At 40.3% G+C, this 27,665-nt stretch overlaps 1 protein-coding gene across 4 annotated transcripts in view; it reads left to right on the top strand.

Annotated features, from left to right (window-relative positions):
• The first annotated feature begins 268 nt into the window (after window positions 1-268).
• Window positions 269-27,665, top strand: part of LOC147207196 (multiple epidermal growth factor-like domains protein 11) — a 123,572-nt gene continuing 96,175 nt past the window's right edge. For all 4 annotated transcript variants that reach the window (XM_086106265.1, XM_086106266.1, XM_086106267.1 and 1 more), the window contains exons 1-3: window positions 269-403; window positions 22,537-22,676; window positions 23,947-24,048. In XM_086106265.1, coding sequence (XP_085962391.1) covers window positions 22,561-22,676; window positions 23,947-24,048 — 218 coding nt within the window. In that variant the 5' untranslated portion in view covers window positions 269-403; window positions 22,537-22,560. The remainder of the gene's footprint in view (window positions 404-22,536; window positions 22,677-23,946; window positions 24,049-27,665) is intronic.

The raw sequence follows: 27,665 nt of genomic DNA on the forward strand, positions 1-27,665 counted from the left end.
TTTACAGTTGTGTAAAACTGCACAGCATCATCCTCTTATACAATACTGTCTAATATCCAAGTATTGACAGTTGGCGAGGGCTCAGGAGAATCCAAAGTGCAACAAAACAAGAGTAATTTTAAAAATTCTCTCTGAAAAAGGTACCAGTCGCAGTTTATCAACAGCCGAGGCAGTATTGACGTGGGTGACTCATCTTGCTTCCTCTGCTACTCTTTGGCTGCACCGGGAGAAAGGCTGCAGCAAGAACATCAGCCCACACTGAGCACAAGTTCCTAACTACAAGCATCCAATTCAGTATTGCCTTCTCACGGAAAAAATATATACAAAAGTAAAAATGGTAACCATCGTCCAGTTTTTGAATTCAAGTTACGATAATGAACTTTTCTGAGGACGCATCGTAAAGGTAAGCGCTCAAGCTGATGTTTATAGCTTATTCTTTCATTTTGATGTACGTGATGCCTGGTTTCACGTTTCTTATTATTTAAAAGCACGCATTCCATCCTCCCTTGTAAACGCCGCGGTAGATAATTGTTTTCCGAAAGTGTTGTCACTTTTTCTAAGCAGTTGAATTTGGAATGTGGTGATATTTTTAAGAGTTCACTCTTAACGTAAAGTACTGTCCAATTTTATTCACTGCAATACGGTAACTTAGTATGAATATACTGTATTCTGACGCATATATATATATATATATATATATATATATATTCTATATATATATATATATATATTCTATATTTGTGAATAAACACGTGGTTGCTTCAGTAAATGCGGATAAAGTAGGAAAATAAGAAGCCTCAAAATTCTGACATCACATTTGAATAACTTAACAGAAAGGTGAGTTGTTACTGATGGTGATGCCACTCAAACAAACAAAGAAGTCCCACTGAGGCAATTTTCTAGCAGGATACTATTTCCAGTAATGGAGATATTTGATCCTAATTACACATGTCAGGATGATCATTGTTGTTTGTTGTTCTTACATTGATTCCCTTGCGGCTTCACAACAGACAGTCATTCATTGATTCCCTTCAGGCAGAGCAGAAATCGGACTTTTACACAGGCTCCGAAATCAGTAGTACCACTAGATGACGGACTTGAGCAAGATTGTCAGGCTGTATTTTGAAGGTGGCTTCTGTTTTTCCGAACACTTGCCCACCGAGCTTCAAAGGTACTGAGTTCCATTGTGTCAAATAAATGGAACATTCTCTGTATTTCCTCCGAGTGACCCCATGACAAATAACCCGAGGGTAGTAAATAAAACAGCGAGCCTGGCGAGTGCTTGAGAGAAGTCCCATTCAATTTCTGTTTTCTTTCTCCATAAGTTATTCCATTTAGTGAGAAGCTCCGGTGAGTGGTGCTCTCTACAATATGTCACAGAAACATTTGTCACAAATGTGCCCTTGCAATAACAGTAATGCAGTGTTTGACGACTTGGTAGCTTTTACTTTAATTAAATGTTTTTTTTTAAAGATGAGACTGCAGGGGTGGCTACTTGTTGCCGTTGGTTGTAGTGGTGGAGCCACAGTTAATCTTAAGACTCAGGCCAGGAACATTTGTGCCAGGAGTGTGTCTACAAAGTATAATACATCCAGATTGGTGTGATTCATTCAACTGGACAAAACTTGATGTTTGCTTGAAAAAAAGAGTTATCATCGTGACCACATAAATTAAGATGTAGACAGCAAATCTTTCAGAAGACAATATCCCTTAAGTAATTCTTAATTCTGAATGATTATCAAAATATGTGAAACAAGTTTTATGCATGATTTCAGTGCAGCATTTCAGAGTTACCAGTAAGAGATATAAACTCATTATTGTGTCAGTAAGCTCAACAACGTTGATTATTAAATAACGTTTTATTAGGGGGACAGCCTTAAAATAAATTTAATCTCAGAATATTTATGGCCGTTGTTTGGCATGTTAATAATATAGTTAGGAAATTAATGGCTATTGCGTGACGTGTGCCCTTCACATATACAGTAATAAATTTGTGACAGGCAGTATAATCTTCCTCTGGGATTTTCAGGACACACTGAGCATTTTCTCTTGTCTGAATGGAGCGTCTAATATAAGGTACAAAGATTTTGATGGGCGAATACATTCAGACCTACTTGCCAGATCGTTCGAAGGTATTTAAATACATTCAAATTTATTCGCAAGTATGTTCGACCATACTCACAAATAGGTTCGAACGTCCTTGCAAATAAGTTCAAATGTAGTTGTAGGCTAAATGCTACAAATGTAGCATTTCTTTCTGGTGCCATGGGGTATTGATAGCATTTGACCTTCATTATACTAGCATAAGATGGTCAACTGGTTAGTACGTCGGCCCCACAGTGCAGAGGTGCAGGGCTTCGGTCTTCCTGTGTGGAGTTTGCATGTTCTCCCTGTGCCTGTGTGGGTTTTCTCCAGGTACCCTGGTTTCCTCCCACATTCCAAAAACATGCATGCCAAATTCACTCTAAATTGGCCCTAAGTGTGACTGTGAGTGCAAATGGTTGTTCGTCTCTGTGTGCCCTGCGATTGGCTGGCAACCGGTTTAGGGTGTCCCCCACCTACTGCCCGAAGACAGCTGGGATGGGCCCCAGCACGCCCCGCGATCCTTGGGAGGATATGTGGATCAGAAAATGGATGGATGAATATACAGTACCAGTACATTCAAAATTTAAATAAGGAAATATTATACATTCAAAATTTGATGGTTTTATTATGTCTGCAGTGCATGAGTTATGTTCATCATTTTTTTCCCATAATGCATGCACAAGTCAACACCCCATGGCATCATGGAAAAATACTAGGTTTGTAGCGTTTAGCCTAAAAAACGTTTTTGCGAGTATGTCCGAACGTACTTGCAAGTAGGTTTGAAACCTCCTTGCGACTGCGTTGGAAAATATTTGTGAGTACTTTTGAACGTATTTGCCAGGAAAAAATAGTTTTACTCCGCACTTCCGTACCTCCACACTTCGGTAGTCTCTCATGTCGTTGAGAGATTTGGAAGCACCCAGATTGCCAACACACTGGTCTTTCCATTTTCCTTTTTCATTTCTCTGTCTCATGATGTATATATTATTTACACACAAATGTCAGCTCTTTTTTGAAGATAAAGAAATCTGAGCAGAAATATCTCATGTAATTCATACACGGTACATGTATGTCAATAGGATGATTCAAACCCAGGTAGGTCTATACACTCTTTTCTTTTGCTCAGAAAGATTTTGAATGTATTTGTTCATTGGGAAAGAAAAATGTACCTAAACATTTTAAATACAGTGTGGCCTTTAAAGTCAAATACAAAAATGTAACAAAAATTTCCGGAAAAAAAATAAAGTTGGAATACCTCTGAAGTTGAACCAGGCTAAACTCTTGCTTGACGCCAGTTCACAAATTAGGATGAAGATGGCACACAAGATATTACATATCACCTCAGTTGAGCGAGCATAAATTTTACTTTTCACATGTTTTTGCACATTTGCCTTTTCTGATGCCCATTATTTCAAAACAAGGACCAGCCTCAACAAGGGGTGTTGTTACGAAGAACATAGAAGAACTTGCATTCAAAACAACTCGAGTGTCGCCATTGACGTCGTCTCAACCTGTCAAAGTGAATGTAGAGTGTTTGACTGTTTTCCCTTTTCTTTCTACCAGTCCTGTTGTTCTCTTTACACTTGTGGCAGTTACGTGCTGCACATCTTGGAAATTGCCTTTAGAGTTAATGTATATTTTTAATGCAACAGTTTGACCCGATAAGTTGTTTTTTTTTTTTATTTGCAGTGTTTATGGCGGTCAACAAGCTAGCAGGAAATTGATTGTGCATGTCACTTTTTTTTCTCCATTTTACTAATGGTAAAAATATGTGAAACTTGCCTATTAAAAGCACCAAGTCTTTATTGTATCAGGATATGTGCTAAAACCAGGGGCTAGTCATAATATTTAAAAGTCAAAGTTTGACTTCACAACCCCCAGTGGAGAGTAACAATTAAAAAAAATAAAAAATAAATCACCGTGCCCAAATATAATTGTATTTTGTTGTTGGTTCTGTAGATCTTGGTAATATTTATAAGACAGTATTCTGACCTGTGACAAAGCAGCCGCGATGTTTCCAGTCTGCTGAACCCTTTCATCTCGGAAGCCTCCATCTTCAGTCAAATCAATACGTGTAATCAGTGTTGATAAATGGGCGAACACTGGCCGTTGTTTCTCAAGGACACGGTCTAGTATCTACATGTTTCAGTCAATGCAGCCAGCGACCTTTGCATAAACTCATGCAGTAATTAATTAATCCATTCATCCTCTATTCATATGCAATTATGATGTGTTTATTTTTACTAATATCAGAAATGGAAATGAAAAGCTTTCATTTGATTTGACAGAGTATAATCAGCCGGTCACGCATGGTCAAGAATTTTGAAGACGCTCCGAAGAAGACTGAGCTCTTACCCTTCTACGCGAGATGACGCAAAAGCTAAACATCAGTCATGAAATTCAAATAGCACGCGAGGTGAAGGTAAAAGGGTGAGTCCATTAAGGGCAGCAGCCCATCGGCTCTCTTATTCCTTCCGATACAAAGACAAAGTGTCGTAAAAGCCAAAATAGAAAGGCGACATGAGAGACCCTGAGAGTGCTTCTTGCCTTGTGGGCACTCTGAGTAGACAGGAATGAGGGTGATGGACTTGAACCATGAAGACGCCCCTCAGGGCAATTGGCAGCATAACACGTTCATTAGACAGTGTGTTGTTACTTATCAAGAATGAATACACAGCATTTTACTTGCTATCAAGGCTTCAGGGGTTGTTGTGTGTTATCCTCCTGACTACCAGTAGTTCAAATTTGTCCTCTGTAGAGGACATTTGTGAACCTAAATATCTCCCACCCAGTGCATCCAATCGCATTAACTCATTTTGTTACTCTAAAGAGGACATTCAGTGCCTTCCAATGATACCAAATTTGTAGGGTTAGAAAAAGTAAGAAAATAGCTTCCCTCAGTGCAAGCACTTTTTATGAGAAGAGGAAAAGTAATACTTTTTATCGAACACATTTTGTCTTGAAATGCTGTTGGCATTTTAATTATAAGACTCTTATGAACACGTTAAAGTGTTGTTTGAGTTGTTTTAAGTGTATTTGAGCCTGTTTAAAAAACGTAGTGGGATTTCAACAATTTCTTTTGGAGTAGTCCAATTACTTCACATAGATTGGGGAATTTCAAAATAAATGTGATTGGACAACATTTTTTTTCCTGGTAGTCAGGATATAGGTACATTTTATTTATTTATTATTATTATTATTTTTTTTAGGACAAATGCTTGGAAAGTGAGACAGGTGTGTTTGGTGTAGCCAAGTCTAAGATTTCTTGGCAAGCAGAATCATGAATTTGCATTTTGCTTCATTTATTGCCATCCAAAGTTTGTGCAGAGACGTATGACAGCTGAAGCTCCCCCAAATCGTTTACTGCTCATTACACATCACTCTGACCTGGTGAAAGATAACCTTGCTCGAAACACTGCTTGCAATTCCAATGGGTAGTTTATATAAGATGTGAAGTTACTTAATTTCGATAAAACAGAAAAGGACTGTATACTGGTCGGTCACAGTGCTTACTTACACGTCGAGACATACTGTATAAACATTCAAGCTCACATTCACACCTTTGGACCATGTAGGCTGGCATTACATTGCAGGTCCAAATGCCCAGTTCTGATTTAATGACAATATATATATATATATCCAAATGCCCAGTTCAGATTTAATGACTATATATATATATATATATATATATATATATATATATAGATTTTTTTTTTTTTTACTGTCCAATTCCACGTAAATTTCAAGTAACATATATCCAATAAGCGCGTCGACCTCACAGTGCAGAGGTACCGGGTTCGATTCCAGCTCCGGCCTTCCTGTGTTGAGTTTGCATGTTCTCCCCGTTGCCTGTGCGGGTTTTCTCTGGGTACTTTGGTTACCTCCCACATTCCAAAAATATGCGTGGCAGGTTAATGGAACACTCTAAATTGTCCCTCGGTGTGAATGTGAGCCCGGATGGTTGTTCGTCTATGTGTGCCCTGCGATTTAGCTGGCAACCAGTTCAGGGTGTCCGCCCGCCTACTGCCCGAAGCCAGTTGGGAAAGGCGCCAGCACACCCTGCGACCCTTGTGAGGATAAGCGGATCAGAAAATGGATGGATATATCCAATATCAGTTTTTGAACAGTTACTTATAGGCAGCCGTGCCACATGAACACTGCAAAATAACAACATGTGTTTTGTGTTGTTTGGGCAGACATGTGCATTGATGTCACTGATTTGTGTATTTCAATGACCTCAGGCTCTTTATTGATGATATATCGGCTCTGTCCATTCATGCTACATTTGCATTGGCAGATATTTGATACATTTTGGAATTTGGAGCCACATTTAGAACAGGCCCGATTCCAGTTTGAAAATATTCAATTCTATACAGTACCTGCCAGTAAATGTTTTTTTGTTTTTTAAATCTTTATGCCATGATGAATATCTTGAATAGTGCCACTTAGGGGCAACAAGTGGGAATTGGGCACACAGCGGACGCAACCCATTTTCAATTTGCCAGTAAAAGATGTCTTTTCCTTTGCTTTTTCTATGTGAACGCTGCCGACATGGAATGGGGGTTGAAATTTACCCGCAAATTTTCCAGCATCCTTGTTAGTGTCAAAGGTGTACCAGAGGCAGGATAGCAGCTGTGTGAAAGTGGGCAGGCGAAAGCCCGGACATTGTGTTGAAAAGTGGAAAGCATGCACAGTATTGTATACGTCACACTAGGGCGGACTATGTAAACGTACAGTACACACGGAAATGGAAATGGCTTCAGTGATTTCTGAGTTCGGTGTGTCCTCTAGAAGGCAAACTCAAATAAATAGCTCCACTTTGGCACCTCTGATGAGATTGATTTATGCCAACTGAAAGGAGCTACAGATTCACTTCAACAAAGACCATTTAATCTCACTCTGGAGCACCAGTGAGGTCTCAGTCTCTCTGTCACTGACTCTGCATCTTCCCTCGTCAAGCTTCTCTGTTTGCCGGTTGGTGGAAGTGCTGTTGTTTTGGCTGCCGTAACCATAATCTAACCCTCCCGTCGCCCGCCTCCTCAACAGTCTAGTCTTGATTCTTGAGTGATCTTGTAATTCCTGCTTGCTGATGGGGTACGGTGATTTGAGCAGACACGACGGAAGACAGAGTGATAATAGCCATCCCAATGCACTTTAGTCAAATATGGTTCTGATTTATTTTTTTATTTTTTGCTGAAAACACTAAAGAAAATGATCAAATGTGACAAAATTAAATTGTTTAAAAATTTAATGTCCATTTTCTGTGTTATATATTCTGTTTGGTTTGCCTTGGGAGTCAAGTGCAGCTGTCAAAGTGCCGCAACACAAGAAAGCAGTAAACATGTGAGTTGATGAAATGCTTGCTGTGGATGCCTACGTTCTCATCTGAATGTTTAGTGTGAAGTGACTTTTTCTACTTGGACTAGGCCTTCAGATGGAGCAGTTTACTTCGTAAACCAGCCTTGTCAGGTTCCCTTATAGAACACCCTGAGAGCTGGAAGGACTATAGTGGATTATGCTAAATCGAGTCGAGCACAGCATGACATGCTCATTGTAAACTGATTCCCTTCCTGTTCTATTCGATAGGGCCAGTAACTGTCCAAGCGGTCACCGCTGCCAACGCGTCTCAATAAGATGCGCTGCGTTCTTTACGTCAGGGTTCTTAACAGAGTACACGGACCAATGAGCACATGTCCATACAAAGTTCATATCGCAGGCATCAGGCGGAATACTTGTATTTCAAGAATCATCAGCTTTCACTCTGATGATCAGTGCAGGAGACAAATGGCATATTTATTTAACCCTAAACATTGCGTCGTTAAAGTGAGCAAGCCATTTTCAACACTTTAGATTGTCAGTAATTTGTGTGAAAAAAAATAGAATGCACGTGTGGAGTGACCAATAATATAGTTTTGTGAAAAAAAATAATAAAAAATTCATCAAATTTGGGCATGGGAGGTTTAGGCCCCAGCAATATGGATTATGTATATGGGCGAAATATTGATTGAAAAGCACCCAGAATAATGATATACAGTGGTACCTCGACTTACGAACGTTTCTTCATATGAAACGCCTCAACAGGAAAATATTGCCTCTTGTTACATAATAAATTTCAAGATACGAAAGGTAAAAATAAAGTCTGGGCTGCAATTGTCAGCTCCGAGTTTCATGAACGCAACATACTGATAGCTGCTCTGCCATTGGCTATTACAAGGCATCAACCTGGTATCCCATTGGCTAAGAGGGACCTCTACCGAATGTGTCCAAGTGTGTGGATAGATAAATAGATAGATAGATGTACTGTATGTCTCTGCAGCGTCCTCGTCATTAGCCTCTTGGGCCATGAGGCGCTCTGATAGTTTTTTACGTAAATGAATCACCCAGAAAGTGTTCACCAGTAGATCGTGATGCTGATGTTTGCCTTGGATATTTTGTTAAAAGCCGACAAAAGCAAACGTCCTTGGATCACTTCTTTACAAAACGCCAGGCAAAAAACACTTCTGAGAGACAACATGAACTAAAGAGGGCAAAAAACACGAAGGACGCAGTTAATTGTTAAATGACCGTCATTTTTATTATTTACTCTATTCTTTGTTTTTTTTACATTATGCATGACTCTAATTTATTGTGCAATAATCTGATTGTAACATGTATTAGTTGCATAGTTTGATGCATTTTTCGGCTTTAGAAAACATGTCTAAATTTTATTTGAGGGGGGGGGTTGGAACGGATTAAAGGCATTTACATGTGGTTGGCTGACTATAATGATTCAACGTGCGATGAGTGATTCAGTTACTGCGGCATACGTTTCAAATGAGTGACAAAAGCAAATAGGCTCATCGTCACTGTGGCACACATTCTCAGTCAGTGATGACAGAAGCAGACATATGCCAGATTCTGTCTGGTGGCTACAATGACCGTTGGATGACGCAGGAGTAACTGAAGTGCGAATTAACTCTTTCTTCAATACATAAAATCACGTGAAACGTAAACATTCACCTACTTTCATCCTAGAACGACATGTAACAGCTTGATGTGCAGGAAGACAATAATGACGACCTTCAGTCTTCTAATGGCGAAAAGTGCTGATTTGTGTGCTGCTGTGGATGAGAAGCACCTGCATGTGCTTGGGTATGAATTCTTAAGCGATTATCTGAGGCAACTTTCAGAGACTTTTGCTTTAATGTTTGTAGCAGGGTGACAGCAAAATACTGATTATGAATGACAGTCCACTGAGGTTTTAAACACTTGTGAGCTGTGATACGTGATACTCTGCAGGCAGTCAATAATGAGAGGCTGTGAACACCATGAGTTTATCAAATGTTTTCTGTCATTTGTCGGATTACTTTTCCTTTTGTGACGCTGTCCTCAAAAGCTTTTAAAAAAAATGTCATATTGATGACATTGTTTTCCATATCAATGTTTGCAGTACATGTTGAAACAGTCCTGCAAATCCAATACCTAAAATATGGTACAGCTTTGACAGCAGTAGTCGGCATTCAGTAAGATGGAAACTAAAAAAGAAAATTGCCTCTAGCAAGTACATCCTAGGAATGCTTTTTTGCAATGCAAGCTTTCCCAAATTGAAAAATAAACATTGCTGCGTTTGACGCAGCCCCACACGCAAACAGTAGCGCTTCAAACCAGTTTAGCTGTTTTATTTAACCATTGGCATCCCTGTAAAGTTCAATCATCATCCGGTTTATTTGAAGGAATGGTGGAATATCTTGTTCGTCGCTGTGTGTGACGTTTTACAAATAGTGCTGATATATCTTCTAATGTGCCAGAGGGGATATCACCACTCATCGATAGTCTCTTGGCACAACTTGTCTTACCGTCTGCCAATACGCTCAGTTGATCTAACTAGCTAGCATGAGAGCAAGTGAACTTGAAAGTATAATTCTGGGAGGGTAGGGAGGCAGAGCCGTTAGGATTTATCACCCCACTTAGTTTTAATACCGGCTATCTTTTCAGCTATAAAATAGGGGTTTCAATCCAAATTTCTCAATAAATAACACAAAGTTATAATGACAAAACAGTGGCCTAAGCTAATCTTTCGGTGACCATCGTCGCCTATGTAAGTCATCATTCAAATTTGCAGAGACTTCTTTCATGTTTTGGCACCCTTCAGTGTAGTGGTTTGTATGTAACTACAGCTACAGCTAAATGTTTTATATTTTAGCTCTGCTGTTTTTTATCTGTATCCCCCACACTATCTCGTTTTGTTTCTCACGCTGGTAGCACTCTATACGAGACCTGGCTAAAGTACTGTCCGGGTGCTAAATCCGGCCCACCCACAGTCTCTGAACAACCCTCACAGTGATCATGAGTCAAAATAAAACTATAAAATATGTAGTGCTTTTATTTTGAAAGTTAAGCTTTTGTTTTATGGGTGGTCATTAGTACAAGGCAGGTAACGAGCAAGAGTGACTGGTTCCTGCATTGCTGAAAATTCAGCAATGCTTTCAAAATATTTACCGACTTTTCTGTCCGTCTCGCAACTACTTTCCTTCAAACTAGCAAAAATGACAACAGTGGTCCAAAAACATTTTTATTTCCTGCACGGTGGAGGGAATAGGGCCAAGCAGGTTTGGCCAAATAATACTAGTAGTTTTACAGTTTCATATACTCTACATATTGAGTGTATTATTTTTACTATTATTATTATTATTATTATATTTGACATCCCTATATAATTATTCATCACTGTCAATAATATTATAATTCCCACTTATTTATGGATTTGGGTGTCCTGACTAGGAACGGTAATTTTTGAGCTGTTCAGAATTTCATCGGGTCACGTTGGTACGAGTGCTTTAATGCTCCCTTACCAAAAAAAACCCAACCAAAAAAAAAAAAAACCAGCAAACAAAAAAGTAAATTATTTGCTCTCAAAATCTTTACCCGCAATGACCTCTCATCCTACCTTGCAAACCACTAGTATGTATCAGCCTATTCTATATTCTTGGACTCTCAGCGAACCATAATTGCTGTCTCTGAGAAGCATTTTGGTTCTAGCTGATTTAGTAACATTTGTGACAGGTCTTCCAGGGACGCCGTAATCTACAGTATACACGTCTTGGTCCCTTTACCAGCAGACTGTTGTGCTGATTCAAGTCAAATTATTTGCCGGGCATGCTACCAAGACATGTTTTAGCGCCAAGGTGTGGATTACGCTGTGCTGGGAATGTAAGTCGCACATTCTCCTGTATCATGTGCAACTGAAGTATGTCTCAAACAAGGAAATAAGATAAACTGGAGCAGTAAAGACAAAAAAAAGGAAGAAAATTTGAAATATTAGTGGTCTGTAGTGAAACAGAAGCAAACAGTATTCAACGTGCGGAAGAAAAGCTGTCAACTATCGAGTCGAATAATACAATTTGGGTGAGTTGCAGTGGGTCAGCGTGAATCAAGTGGCAATGGTGGTTATGGATGGATGCCATCCAAACTGATGATGCCCTTTGGAAAAGAGTTGTGTACTGCATATGCATTTGATGCTTTTTGTAGTTTTTCAGCTCATATAGAATCATATTTCAACAAATCTCCCCCCAGGGATCTGATTATTTAATTTGTTTGGATTTTGCAAATTTTTTCATGGCACCTGTTCGAAAGTCACATTTTCACAATTTTTCAATATTCTTAACGGTAATACGGTCAACTGTAAAAAGTAGTTAACCGTGGTCAAAGTCATGTTCAGACCAAACCCTTTCAGCATTTTCTGAACTTTAGAATTGGATGAGGGTGCCTCACAGTAATAAACAATGTGCCTCGTGAGTCTCATTTATTACCAGGAGCTGTCACAAAAGTGCCAAAGAGGTTTACTACTAATTTCATTTGAAAAGCTAAAATAGTAAAACACCTTTGCTAAAAAGTGACGATGTTCATTTCCGATTGCACGGCTCAGTACAATACTTTCATACGAGTCGTCTCATTTCACGTAAGTACCGTTGGATATTGCTTTTCTCTTTTCACGTTGATCTTTTAACAGGGCCCGAGACAACCAGTTTACGTTTGGAATGAGTCTTGCCCCTCTGAAATAGCAAAAATACCACTTCAAAGGCAAAACAAATATGCAGATTCAGTGGATCAAACGTCCACTGACATTTTTGTGAGCTTTCAAAGGCATTAAAAAACATTCTGTTCCAAATAGGACAACATTTAGGCTTTAGAAATGTTATTTTAGTCATTAATACACAGTTGTTCTTTGCCATGAATCATATTCAAACTCAATCACAACCAAATGTTCCCGAACCAACAATCAAATGGGAATGTGTCTAAAGTGTGTATGCATTTAATAAAAAGCAATTTAGTTGGTTTTGCTTCATGTTCAACGCATCCTTGTTTTATGCCACCGATCTTCGGGTTTGTGCAAATCCCACCAGCAGTTTCCTTGAACGGCAGGCATTCGCTGTGGAATACGCAATGAGCCTTTATTAACATCTTATCTCCTCTTCTTTGTTGAATGATTCTCCCTTGAATGCACGTGCAATGAGAAGTGAAATACCCCTTGAAAATAGCCTTGCTTGCTGCACGTGTTTGCTCCAGACTCTTGTGTGTCAAAGGTACCCGCTTTGTTGACACTATTTCTTATGAAACAAATTTATTTTAACTTTCCTTGCCCAAGCAACATCCATTTTTCCTCAATCTGGCTATAATTTGCAACATTGTTATTGATGTACGAAATGGCAGGTGTTATCGTCAGGCAGATTCAAATTGTGCATGGCTATTATATTATAGAAGTCTACGCATAATCCATATGGTCCGATACAGCCTGGATTGATCCTTAAATGCCCTGTGCTTAATCAGCACCATACTTAGGCCTTTAATCAATATAAAGGTGGGTGGAGGGTCCAGCCTGCCTGACAAATTACAGCCGGTAACTTATGGGAGTTGTGCAAGGGCTTTAGAAATACAGTACCTCCTCACAGGCTACAGCACCTTGACTACCTAACAGATTTCACTCATGAATTACGCAGCTGACATAGCGGGGCTCTCGGGAGAAAAGTGCCGACTGGGGTGTCGAGAGTTTGCATCAGTTGTTTGTTCTAAAAGAACTTCACAAAAGCTCTGTGTCTTTGCCCCCTTATGTGTGAGTGCTCTTTAAGACACAAATGCCACTCAAATCTGGCATGTGAGGTTGAGATTTAAATAAAAGGACCTCACAAAAAAAAAAGCAGGACTTTTGATCCACTGAGCCGTTGCACTGGTGCGTGTCTCGCAGTGTCTTTATGTCCTGTCCTTTCTTCCAGAGATTTCATCACTTTAATGAAGTTTTGAATGTCATTTGAGTTGAACACTGCAGTGAGGAGATGCGCCGTGTTTGATCATCCTCGTGTCAGTCTTTGCTCGCTTCCGCCCTGCTGGTGTTTGCCCTCCGCAATAAGTACAGTCCACTTTGGTCGTACTCTCACCTAGTAAGCAAGGAAAATGGGGCACCCGTGTTTCTGAAACCGGTCAGGCCACATCAACTATTCATGTTCCACAGACGGCAACCTGATTCAGGCTTTGTTCAAAAAGAAAAGTAACTAGCGGTCGTTATTTGGTTTGTACTCATTAAGTAGCATCGTACAATGAACAGACTTTCTTTTGCAGCATGTGCACCAGTGTATGTTGGTGAACACTGGAAAATCCTTGGAAAGCGTGGTGGATTTTTACTAATGCATTAACCTCAATAAAATATCAGGGCAGGGAAATCGGGTCAATTCTTAAAATGATCCTTTTTTAAAATTAATTAATTTTTTGAACTCATAGTGGATAGATTTGGTTGCATCGGTTTACAATGAATTTCTCTGAAGTTGGCAAAGGTCCTTTTTACAAAATAGGTGAGAAATCAATAACCAATGAATTGATTATTTTTTTCAAAAGAAAAATTCTTTAATGACCATGTCGTATTGAGCAGAATAGAGTTCCGCCCAGGGGTTGCCATGCGGGAGGTCTGCGCGAATGTAGCTGTCATGCTGTTCCTCTTTGGACCTGTAAACTACATCAGGGATTCCCAACTAGTGTGCCGGGGCACAGTGATGTGCTGTGAGAGCTCGAACGGTGTGCCGCGGAAACCTATCAAATTAATTTTTATCAAACTACTGAACTACATTATGAACCACATTCAGAGGCTTGTTTTTTTTTTCACCGCTAAAGAGATCATGACAGTATACACTTTATCCCAGATCCTTTAATAATTGGCAGGCAGTGAAAGAACTGGAGGAATCCCTTTTAACCTTAAATGCTTCGTTTTTTTTTTTTTTTTTAGGTAGAGCATGCCATGATTGGTGATTCCCATGCTGAGTTCTTGGGGAAGCCATCAGTTCATGTTGATGTGCCATGCCATCCTTGCCATGCCAACAGTTGATGTGAGCAAGAGGGTACAAAATGACTGCCTCAAGCAAGTCCATTGTCCGGAGGGTGTGTACTTTACTAATTGCTGAACCTTTATTTCATCATTCGGAATGTATTCACTGCACTAGCTTCAGTTGCAATGAAAAAGTTAACAGGAAGCTTACTTGGAATACTGAACACTCACACTCACAAAATATGAGGACAAAGAGAGATCTTACTCTCTGGACCAAATAAATGCAATTATACATTGCATTTATATTGAAAAACACCGGCACCCAAACATGACAGGGTACAAAGGCTTTTCAGATTGGTAGTGTAAGGCAAGTTATCAATTACATTGATATTAATTAACACAGTAGTAGGAATCAGACAAACCCCAAAATTTTGAGCCTTGACATTATTAAGTCCTTGTCATGGTCCTGTTGTTGTGCGTCTCCAGCAGGTGGCAGCACAGGGCTTTCCCGCTAGTGTGCACACCCGCTGCCGTTTCGATCATCAAGTTGTTAAGCCATGTATTTAAGGACTTCCCAAGCGCCACGTCTCCGTCGGATTATTGACCTTGTTGCTGCTCTTGCTCAAGTGTTGTTTTCTTGACCTCTGGATCTCGTCATTGTCATTTTTGCTCCCTAGTCTCTCGCCTTGTAAGTATTTATATGATTTTGTCTTTGGTCATGCTCATGTTTTTGTTTTGTGAAGTTGGACTCTAAACGTTTGATTTATATACTCGGATTTACTATTTCATTGCCTTTTTAAGCGTATTTTGTTCATGTAATGTTTTCCCTGGTTCTTTTTGACCAGCGATTTCTGTTTATACGTTGTTGTTGCGCTTTTGTTATTAAATAAATATTTTTGTTCAAATTTTGTTCATGTCTACGTTTGTGGGATCCGATCGCCACTCAGTTCGTTCCCGAACTGTGTCAGTCCTGTGATAAACTGTCTTTTGCTAATTCTCTGTTCAGTGTCAAGTAGCCGGCTCTCATAACTTCTCCTTTCATCGTAGCTTTAACACTAGTCTTTCCATGATGTTAAAATGTGTTATTGTGTTTTCTGTCAACTCTACAGCTGTATTATCTCCTGTCCTCCTGCAGTAAAGATACTTAAACTGTAAACATACATACATACTTTATAGTATTGTGATCATACTAATCATTTGCAATTCAATACTTCTTTCTTCAAGTTCTCCTAATTGGGTAAACAAAACATTTTTGCAGTGAAATATCCCCTGAGGTTGAACACTCTGAAATTTGATGATGATTTCTTGGGAGAATACAGTCACACAAAACTCTACAAGTGCCAAACATTCGGAATTTATTTGTATATAAAGCAGTAAAAGTCCAGCCTCATCCAATGAATTGTCAATGCTTAACGTGTAATATTGAAATTGAATATGAGTTGAGAATTATAAAGTGTTGATGTTAAGTGAGATCCTAGTTTCAGAGTACTGTTGATCAAAGATGCACTTCCATCAGTTAAAAATATATTCAGTTTGTTGAGCCCTCTCCGAATATCGAATTGCTTGAATGAGGATAGGAACTATTGACCGCTCGCTTAGGCTACAGGGTAAAGTCAGAGTCTTCTAATTTAAATTTAAACATGCGTGAATTCCAGGGATACAGTTCAGTGTTTTTTGTTTTTAGGTAGCATTTTTTTAAATCTCATGTATATTTTGTATGATGATGCAAAATAAATTGACTTTTTTTTTTAGCTGATCATAGATTCGGCAGCCCTATGCATTATTAATTCAACCTTGTCACCGTAGATATGTTCAGCCATTTTCTTTGATCCTGTTTTGCAAGTGTGATAAGTGCTAATAATTGAAAACCACTGGCAGTGAAATGGAAGAACTCCTTCATCAACAAAAGTACGACATCTTAATTGCAGAAGGGACTTAGCTGATCAATTCATTGACAGGCTCAATAACTATTAATTCCGTCATTCTAGCCTGGGCGGGATTGCCTTGTTGACTATTGATCCAGGCTAGATGAAAGGAAGTGAATGGGCGGATTAGGCTGATTTCAAGGGTTGGTGCACTTTCAATTGAGCATCGCACAAAAGAGGCAAGAGCTGTCTTCCTGTCTTCAGTCTGTGTCACTGTGATTATGGTTTGCTAACTACTTGAAGAACAACTTCTTATTGCGTCAACAACATCGTGGACACAATCTGCCTGCAGATGGCTTTGAATGAACCATACATTAACAAACTTCTCTTACTTCAGAATTTGGACTGGATATATTAGTCATGTGCGCAAGATAAGGCCTTCATTTTTTTTTGTATAAGCATTAGGTGCAGCGCAGTGTCAAAACACAGTGTCAGCAATTTTCTTGCCAAAGTGTAACCAATTCCAGAATGCCCAGAAATTATCTTCAAACTGGATGCGTGCCTCAACATGACAATAGGTTAATATTGTCTATAATGCCATGGCCTACTGTCAGAAATGGACTAGAAAAAGAGTAATGCCATACTCTCATTCTAAAACACAGGTGTCAAACTCAAGGCCTGGGGGCCAGATGTGGCCTGCCACATCATTTTAAGTGGCCCGCGAAAGCCATGTACTTGTGTACCAACATTTAAATTTTTCATATGTCATAAATGAGAGAGATATTGTAAGCATTTTCTTATTACCAAACCTCTCATTACAGTCACTAAAACAATAGCGGAATAAAATGTTATTCTTGGCTTCTTTATATAGTTTCAGTCATCACGGCCCTCCAAGGGAAACGGTAACTCAAATGTGGCCCACGACAAAAATGAGTTTGACATCCCTGCTCTAAAAGCTTACATCTGCACTAAACCTGAAATGAGCAGTCAGTCCCCAACCTAAAAATATGTTTACATTGACTGTAATGCACTCCATTATGCAAGGGTGTCAAACTCATTTTTGTCGGGGGCCACATTTTAGTTACCGTTTCCCTTGGTGGTCTGTTATAACTGAAACCATATAAAGAAATGAAGAATAACTGTTGATTCCACTGTTGTTTAAGTTACTATCATGAGGATTTTGGTAACAAGAAAATGCTTCCAATATCTCTCTTATTTATTACATAAGAGAATTTAAAAAAATTGTTAGACATTTTAGAAAGCATCATGGAAGTTGACATGTTTGATCTGCTTTCACGGGCCACATAAAATGATGTGGCGGGCCAGATCTGGCCCCCGGGCCTTGAGTTTGACACCTGTCTCCTATAGGGTGAAGTATATATTTCATCCCCACAGGTATCTAAAATCATATTTTCTGCGATGGGATGCTGGTTTTCTTCCAATTTGTTTGAACTTCATCAACTTGCGAGGATATGCTGGATCAGATAATGGATGAATCGATGGCTAAATATCAGTTGTACAAAATGTATTCACTTGATTTATATTTATGATGTAGTCACTCCTAGTGTGAGTTTGTTGACAACCTATACCTGTTTGACAGAAGTGTTGGGTAATTTAGAATTTGCCTCTCCAAAGACCTGAAATAGGGTATTCGGTCTTTGATGAACCGTTTGAGATATTAATCAATTCTCTTGTATCTTTTTTTTTGTCTGATGCTAAAACACAATGTGTTCTCTCCTGCAGCATGACGACCCCATTTTTCTACTACCTTTATCTTATTGCCTGCTTCTGAATTTCATCTCCTTGAACCGATCTCAGTCACATGAAACTGTGCATCATAATTTTGTGTCTACCCAAAACCCCAGAGAGACCATCGAGTGAGCTCGCTCTGTCAGCAAAATGGTGTTGTCCATCATTAAAGAGCCACATAAGGGCCACAGGGGAGTGAACTGGTCAATGAAGCCTTAAGTTCCTTAATAAAGCTCTGAGATTCGATGGCTTTGTTAGGCTCTGGCAGGTAGACATTTCATTAAGATCTTAGTGGCTCTTTGGTGGCACATTGGAGGAAAAACCTGGGATTAGTATTGTTAATGAAACTGGAGTTCTGGTTTGGCGTTCATTAAAGGGTCAGGATCAGATATAGCCGTGGTACTTCTTAATGGTATATTTTTACGAGGACTGCAGTCACTTAGGTGTATTTTGGGTTACCAGCACGTCGCCTGCTGTGAGGTCTACCTTTACTGTGAACATTTTTATGATGATGCACTGTTCTCTAAAATGGGTGTAACCTTGCTTGGGCCAACATTTGTAAAATGTAGCAGTCAACATTAGCGTCAAATCATGATTGGACAACTTCAATGGACACTGTGAGTGCATGTACCGTATGTCAATAAAACGATGGACTTACAAACACAAGCACAATATAAATAAAATACTTCAGCGGGTTAAAAATGTTTCAAGAAGCCCACTTTTCTTGAGAGACATTCTAGAAAATGTAATCGTTTATTTGCTCAAGGTGTGTAAATATTCTGTGGAGTGTCTTTGAGCAATCTTTCTCACAAATTGCTCAGAGTTGAATACAGGATAATTACTCAAATTGAGGTGTTCTGTTATTCATGTCTGTTTCGTCTTTTTCAGTAATTTTATTTAATGTAATCGGGCCTCATTCACTAATACATGCATAGAAATGTTCTTAAGTTAAAAAAAAACATCGTATTCATCACACGTGCACACTAGCCTTTTTTCTTTCTTTTATTTATATTTTTTGCAACACGGTGCATATTCTCATGACTCAGAATTCATTCTAAATGACAGCTCGTGCCCATGGAGATCTAATTTGCAAAAACCCTGCCCCCATTTCCTCTTAAAAGGGCATTCATTTGACACATCTTAGCCAACGCGCAAAGGTTTAAAGTCGGGAGAGATGGCCCCAAAACATTAATAACTTTTTTAATCTTAACCATATTTTCAAAAGGTTGGTATCATCAGAGAGGAAACAGAAAAACTGACAATTAATGGCGATGTTGATCATTTTTCATTGATTCCAAAATTTAATTAAAGGACACGACACGCAAAAACATCCAGAAAAACCCAGTGCAAAATGACCCACACTTGTATAATACGACCGCCAAATATCAGCCTTAAAAATATGCTTTTTTTCCTCAATACTTGTGTCTTATATGGTCCCCTGATTTGCTGGCATTCTTTATTAGTTTTTTGGTTGGTTTGTTTGTTTGTTTGTTTGTTTGTTTGTTTTTTATCTGACCAAGATATTTGAATGGATTCTCTGTAAATCTGGGCTGCTGAGTCAAAAAGTGAAACCTGTTTCTTTGAATTGACATAACTTTGAAAGACAATGTTTAAGACAATTAATTGATTGATAATTCATTTGGGGATATAAAAAAAATACTCAACGTTTATTCATCAATGGAACTAGCTTGTTTTTGATTGCTGATATTGTCAAACGTTCAGAATATTTTGTTGATTTTCACATGAAACATGTTTTGCTCTCGGTCATAACGGTTGATTTCTTTCACGAGATTGCGTCGAAAATGAAAGAATACTACTGTATATGGAGATGCTTGAAAAGACAGATACAGCCTCAAAGTTGTAGAATAAAGAGAATATCAGTGTGTACCGAAACAATTCTTTCTCAATTTTTAATCTATTTTCAAAAGGTTCGCATCATCAGAAAGTTTGTTGAACACAGAATCCGACCACATATGATAATGTTTATAATTTAAAATCCAAACTTGAAGTGGAAATTGCTGTACACAAAACATGCCTAAATATGAGCCGATCAATGAATAAACACTGCCGTTTTAAGTTGTATAAATAAATAGAAATGAATAAACATAGCACAGCAAAGAGATTTGAGTTGATAGAATTCCTGTAATTAGTGTTGGACCTAGTGAAAGAACTACTTACGACCGTTTTTGTAGCTATTAGGTATAAATTCCTCGTCTCACCCCCCCTCGGGTGGTGTCCGTCCCTCATTCAGCTCGGGTCCTCTACCAGAGGCCAGGAAACTTGAGGGTTCTGCGCAGTATCCTTGCTGTTCCCAGCACTGCACATTTCTGGACTGAGATGTCCGATGTTGTTCCCGGGATCTGTTGCAACCACTCATCTAGTTTGGGGGTCACTGCCCCCGAGTGCTCCGACCACCACAGGCACGACTGTCACCTTTACCTTCCAGGCTCTCTCCAGCTCCTCTCTGAGCCCTTGGTATTTCTCGAGTTTCTCGTGTTCCTTCTTTCTGATGTTCCCATCACTTGGGACCGCTACATCCACTACAACGGCTTTCCTCTGCCCTTTATCTATGATCACGATATCTGGTTGGTTCGCCATTACCATCTTGTCAGTCTGGATCTGGAAGTCCCACAGGATCTTCGCTCTGTCATTCTCCACCACCTTCGGAGGTGTTTCCCATTTTGACCTTGGGGTTTCCAGTCCATACTCCGCACAGATGTTTCGGTAGACTATGCCAGCCACCTGGTTATGGCGTTCCATGTAGGCTTTCCCTGCCAGCATCTTACACCCTGCAGTTATGTGTTGGATCGTCTCAGGTGCCTCTTTGCACAACCTACACCTTGGGTCTTGTCCGGTGTGGTATATCTGGGCCTCAATGGCTCTGGTGCTCAGGGCCTGCTCCTGAGCAGCCAGGATGAGTGCCTCTGTGCTGTCCTTCAGGCCAGCCCTCTCTAGCCACTGATAGGACTTCTTGAGATCGGCCACTTCAGTTATGGTCCGGTGGTACATCCCGTGTAGGGGCTTGTCCTCCCATGATGGTCCCTCTTCCAGCGCCTCATCTTCTGTTCCCCATTGTCTGACACATTCTCTGAGTACGTCATCCGTTGGAGCCTTCTCCTTGATATACATAAATATATATATATATATATATATATATATATATATATATATATATATATATCATAATCGGAAACATCTTTATTGGCCAAGTATGTAGAACACACAAGGAATTTGTCTCCGGTATAACACGCTGCATGAGTATCATCATAAACAAGGTCATGACAAATAAGTATGGAAAAATTAAGTATGGAAGGACATTTCGTAATGTAAGTGAACCGTAGTGCGGTGGTACCACCCCGTGACAGCTGTGAGAAATTTATATATATATATTTTCAAGCAGAATGCGCAGAAATTCAAGTACGAAGATTTTCAGGAACGTTTTGGTGCATGCCGTACGCATGGTTACTAAATGACGGCCATTGTGATTACGGTGGCCCTCTGCATAGTTCCTGTTCGGTACCTGCTGATTTATCGAGTTGCAGATGTATTTATTTTTAACAGAAACTAAATAAAATAATTGGGGGGGGGGGTGCAACCCTCTTTTCCGTGGAAAATGTGTATTGGTGGCATATTCCCGCTTATTTAGGAATTTTGAGGGGTTAACAAAAAAAGGATACATACATACTGTATATATATATTTAAATATACTGTACATATAGGGCGGCCCGGCAGTCCAGTGGTTAGCACGTTGACTTCACAGTACAGAGGTACCGGGTTCAATTCCAGCTCCGGCCTCCCTGTGTGGAGTTTGCATGTTCTCCCCGGGCCTGCGTGGGTTTTCTCCGGGTTCTCCGGTTTCCTCCCACATTCCAAAAACATGCATGGCAGGCTGATTGATCACTCTAAATTGTCCCGAGGTGTGAGTGAGGGCGTGCATGGTTGTTCGTCTCTGTGTGCCCTGCGATTGGCTGGCTACCAATTCGGGGTGTCCCCCGTCTACTGCCTGAAGACAGCTGGGATAGGCTCCAGCACCCCCGCGACCCGAGTGAGGATAAAGCGGTTCGGAAGATGAATGAATGAATGAATGAATATATATATACACACAGTATACACACACACACACACACACACACACACACATATATATATACCTGTATATATATATATATCAATGCAGGCATCTATTATTGGTGGATTTCCGCTATTCGTGCGTCATCTCGGTCCCTATCCGTTTAGCGTGGGTCCTTTTTAAATTCATTTAATGACCATGAAGCAAACCACCACAAATAGCAGCATTATTTAAAGCTATAGTCTGGAATGCTCATACAGTGTTAACATAAAACATATTTTCCAGTTGGAGTTGATGTTTTGTTTCTCCTCCCTTTAGATTATTACTTAATGATTAAATTACTGCTGTCAGAAGCGTTTTTTTTTCCCCAACCGTACCTCCCAGTGGTTGTTATGTTATGTTATGTTATGTTATGTTATGTTATGTTATGTGCATGCTACCACGGAGTATGCTTTCCTGATTTTCATGTTCTGCTTCAGCTTCAAGAAAGAGGGTGGAGGACAATGGGAGCCGTTGGTGCCTCCCCCCAAGTGCTGCTGTGGCTCAGACTTTTCGGCTTCATCTCTCTGGTGACCACACTAAACCCAGATGATCCCAACGTGTGCAGCCACTGGGAGAGGTTAGGCTCCAAAACTCAAATCGCCAATATACAGTGCACAATATAAATATTCAATCATTTTCATCCATTTTCTGAACCATTTATCTCCCACAAGGGTCGCGGGCATACTGGAGCCAATCGCAGCTGTCTTCGGGCAATAGGCGGGGGACACCCTGAACTGGTTGCCAACCAATCGCAGGGCACATAGACGAACAATGATCCATGCTCACAGTCACACCCGGCGACAATTTAGAGCATTCAATCGACATACCATGCATGTTTTTTGGAATGTGGGTGGAAACCGGACTACGCGGAGAAAACGCAGGCACGGGGAAATCATGCAAACTCCACACAGGAAGGCTAGAGCCGGAATCGAACCCTGCACCTCTGCACTGTGAGACCGACGTGCTAACCAGTTGCCCACCGGGCCACCCAAAATAAAATACTGCCACTTAAAATAATGCAGTGAACTAATAGACCCCTGTTACAAATCTAGGCTGACAGTTTTGTCAGTAATCAAGCAAAAAAGGTTTACTCCTGAGGACAGACTGAGACTGTAAATTCAAAATGATGCTAATGTCACCACTTGAGTGGCCTCACCACTCAGAGCTAGAGCGTAAAATCAAAGTGGAAATTCTGACCAAGGTAACAGCGGGTGCTGGTTCGGTGATCGATAATCTCGGAGGAACGACTGGTTCGCCTCCAGCCTTCCTGTGTTGAGTTTGCATGTTCTCTCCGTGCCTGCGTGGGTGTTTTCTCTGGGTAGCCATTCTGGTTTCCTCCTTTCCCAAAATGTGCATGGTAAGTTGATTGAATACTCTAAATTGTCACGAGGTGTGATTGTGAGCGCAAATGATTGTCTCTGTGTGCCCTGCAATTGTCAGCATGGCCGCGACCCTCGTGAGGATAAGCGGCTTAGATAATGGATGGATGGATGGATGGGTGGATGAATGGATAATGAAGAATGACAGGATGCATCACGGCTGATTTTTAAGGAAACACCACACATTACCATACAGGAGTAAAAATCACATAATTGAGTTGATAAATTGAAATTCATTGATGAATCCTTGAATATCATTTGGTGTCCTTTACACTGCCTTTGCTCTGGTTAGTTTTTAATGAAACCTTAAAAACCTTGTCGAAGAAGTGTATGAATTAAACATTGAAGTTTCTGCTGCACAAAGCTCTTTTGATTATCTCATTATTACATCATTTTTTTTAGATGAGAAAGTTGCTGTCACTTTTGCTGCCAAAGCATATTAATGTTCTGCATGTACTGTTCTTCTAGTTATGCAGTGACCGTCCAAGAGTCTTACGCTCATCCATTCGACCAGGTCTACTATACTCGCTGCACTGACATTCTCAACTGGTTCAAATGCACAAGACACAGGTATGAACATTTTATGGAAGTTTTTACTTAGTTTCCTCCTCATTAGCCATCCTTATATAGATATGATTCAGGAATATAAATGTTGGCATTTGTTCATTGTAATATAAAAGAAGAAAATCTTAACTTTGGTTTATTGTCAAAATGTCAATTATCAAGTGAAGACACAGAATCATGTGTTCCCAGATCCCTCCTGCTGTCTGGTTCTGTATGTAGAGTAGAGTACAGTACAGTGTAGTACTGCTGTACCGGAGTGTGACCGGCAGTCGAGCTCACACTTGGCAGTTCGACCCTGTCTGATGTGGTCATTTTCATGAAGGACTGTCAGCGTATTGGCTTTAATGATCACATTAAGCTTTATAGCCACCAGTTAAGCTCCTTCAGCTAAGAGCTGAGTCATTGAACTTAAGAGGGGAAAAAAAGTCGGAAAACATCGTCCTTGAGTGGGGAGGAGGGACTCACTTCGACATTCAAGTTGCTTTCATCTTTTCCGAAGAGGTATGATTGCACCATGTTTGTACAAGATTTTTTTTATTATTAAGAGATTCCATTCTAAACACAATCATTGATCAGTAGTCTTAAATATTTCTGAAATAGAGTTGCACGATTTTAACAAGAGCATGAGCAAATTTGGCAGGAACAAGGGCCTCTTTCTTCATGGCATCCAGCCTCACACACACACATATATATGTATATATATATATATATATATATGTATATATACATAGAAAATTCCTCGTCTCACCCCCCCTCGGGTGGTGTCCGTCCCTCATTCAGCTCGGGTCCTCTACCAGAGGCCAGGAAGCTTGAGGGTTCTGCGCAGTATCCTTGCTGTTCCCAGCACTGCACTTTTCTGGACTGAGATGTCCGATGTTGTTCCCGGGATCTGTTGCAACCACTCATCTAGTTTGGGGGTCACTGCCCCGAGTGCTCCGACCACCACAGGCACGAACGACTGTCACCTTTACCTTCCAATAGGTGTGTGTGTGTGTGTGTGTGTGTGTATATATATATATATATAGAGAGAGAGAGAGAGAGAGAGAGAGAGAGAGAGAGAGAGAGAGAGAGACAGAAATGTGTAATACATTCACAAATTCTCATACCTGGAAAACCTATTTATTTCAATAACCCTTTTTAACACATATTTGAAGAACTCCAGGCAAGGCAGAACATTCAAATAAATTGGTCTTGCAAAGACGTATAACGAGCATGAGCATCTAACATGAGTTAAATGAACAAATATTGAATCCAGGTTTGATAAATTGAAGTTGCATTTGATAACTACACTGGTCAACAGCACATTTTAATCACAGATGACTTTGTATCTCAGGGCGGCCCGGTAGTCCAGTGGTTAGCACGTCGGCTTCACAGTGCAGAGGTACCGGGTTCGATTCCAGCTCCGGCCTCCCTGTGTGGAGTTTGCATGTTCTCCCCGGGCCTGCGTGGGTTTTCTCCGGGTGCTCCGGTTTCCTCCCACATTCCAAAAACATGCATGTCAGGCTGATTGGACACTCTAAATTGTCCCTAGGTGTGAGTGTGGGCGTGGTTGGTTGTTCGTCTCTGTGTGCCCTGCGATTGGCTGGCAACTGATTCAGGGTGTCCCCCGCCTACTGCCCGGAGATGGCTGGGATAGGCTCCAGCACCCCCCGCGACCCTAGTGAGGATCGAGCGGTTCGGAAAATGGATGGATGGATGGACTTTGTATCTCCCTAAATGTGTCGCTGACACTGATTTCAAAAGTCGTAATTGTTTTTTCTAGCACATCAGCTTTTTTCTCTAATTTCATTTTTTGTTCTTAAGTTTGACCTACAAAAACGTGTGCACACCACAGCTATGACATCTCAGAAAAGAAGTTCCACCCGTGACTGAAACAAACCCTTAATTCATATTACTAAATATATTTATTACTTTAGGGGTGGAATGGTGATGACTGGTTAGTGCATTTGCCTCACAGTGCAAACGTCGTTGGTTCGAATCCGGCCCTGGCCTTTCTGTGTAAAGTTTGCATGTTCTCGCCGTGCCTGCGTGGGTTTTCTCCAGGTCCTCCAGTTTCCTCCCACATTCCAAAAACATGCATGGCAGGCTGGTTGAACACTCTAAATTGACCCGAGGTGTGGTTGTGAGTGTGAATGGTTGTTTGTCTAAGTGTGCCCTGTAATTGGCTACTGGCCAGTTCAGGGTGTACCCCGCCTACCGCCCAAAGACGGCTGGGATAGGCTCCAGCGCGTCTGTGACCCTCATGAGGAAAAGTAGTTTGGCAAATGGATGGATGGATATTACTATAGTACATGTTCTTGTTCTTATTCTTATTATTTTTCTTATTATTGGCATCAGGACAAAAAAAAAAAAATCCAGAAACATTTACTTCCATCTCTGATTATTATTATTGTTTTTTTAAACATTTGTTAACCAGTAATACTTTTTCTGGATACTTATCTTGTTACGACCCAACAGTTACAAGATTAATTTGTTTGCAGTTGAGATTGTTGGGTTTGCGGGGAGGTGAGTGCTAAAGCCCTCACAGTGCACATGCAGAGTATGAGTGATTATGCTCCATATAACAGTGACAAGCTGGAGAAGTGGGTAAGCCTTCCTTCCTGATGCCTCCACATATGCGTGGCGACTCATGTTTCATACATACCGTTGGTGCTGCCTCTACTGGAATGATAACTAAAGGTACAGTACCAAGCAGCCCTGGAATCTTCATTGTTACATTTAAAATAAATAAATAAAATCTCATGTACAGTATAACTAGTGAAAAAAGAGAAATACAAATTTACCAGGTTAAGAACCACTGAATTAAATGAAGCGACATGATTTTTCTCTGCTCTTCCTCTTGTGGGACAGCTTTGTAAGTCACGTTGTGTCTGATTTACGTACTTTTATTTCTATGCATGTGGCAAGTTGAAGTCTATTGCGTTTGAATAAATACCAAATGTAAAAAAATATATTTCTATTTTTCAGTCAGCTGTTATAAACATCTTTTGCACTGTACATAAGATAGGATAAGATAAGATAAGATAAGAAAGCCTTTTTTTGCCCCACAATAGGGAAATTTGCAATCTACAGCAGCAGAATTGAAAGGGGGTGGGGGGGCTAGAAAAGAGAAAAGTATTGCATGCACAAAATAAATGTTTCAGAAAAAAACTGTACACAGTACAGAATGCAGTATAAAATATAAAATATAGATATACGCATATATGCAACTGCATGTATGCTGCGTAAGGTGACTGCTATTTACAATGTATGGATGGGGTGAGTCCAGGTTTTCATGTGTGTTTATTGAGCAGCCTGACAGTGCAATGAGCGGTGGTATCTCTCCTTCTTGCCGCGCGGGTGGAACAGTCTCTGACTGAAGGAGCTACCCAGTGCTGTCAGGGTGGGCTGAAGGGGGTGGGAGGGACTGTTCATCATAGCTTTTCGTTTAGCTAGCATCCACCTGCTGCCCACCTCCTCCAGAGTGTCGAGGGAGCAGCCCAGGACAGAACTGGCCCTCCTGACCAGTTGCTCCAGTCTCTCTCTGTCCCGGGCTGAGATGCTGCCTGACCAGTAGACAATACCATAATGGGGGGCCGAAGCCACCACAGAGTTATAGAAGGTCTTAAGGAGTGACCCCTGAA

The sequence above is a fragment of the Hippocampus guttulatus genome, chromosome 3, assembly GCF_054856545.1.
Source record: "Hippocampus guttulatus isolate MCC_2025c chromosome 3, RoL_Hgut_1.0, whole genome shotgun sequence".
In the NCBI taxonomy this organism is placed as follows: Eukaryota; Metazoa; Chordata; class Actinopteri; order Syngnathiformes; family Syngnathidae; genus Hippocampus; species Hippocampus guttulatus.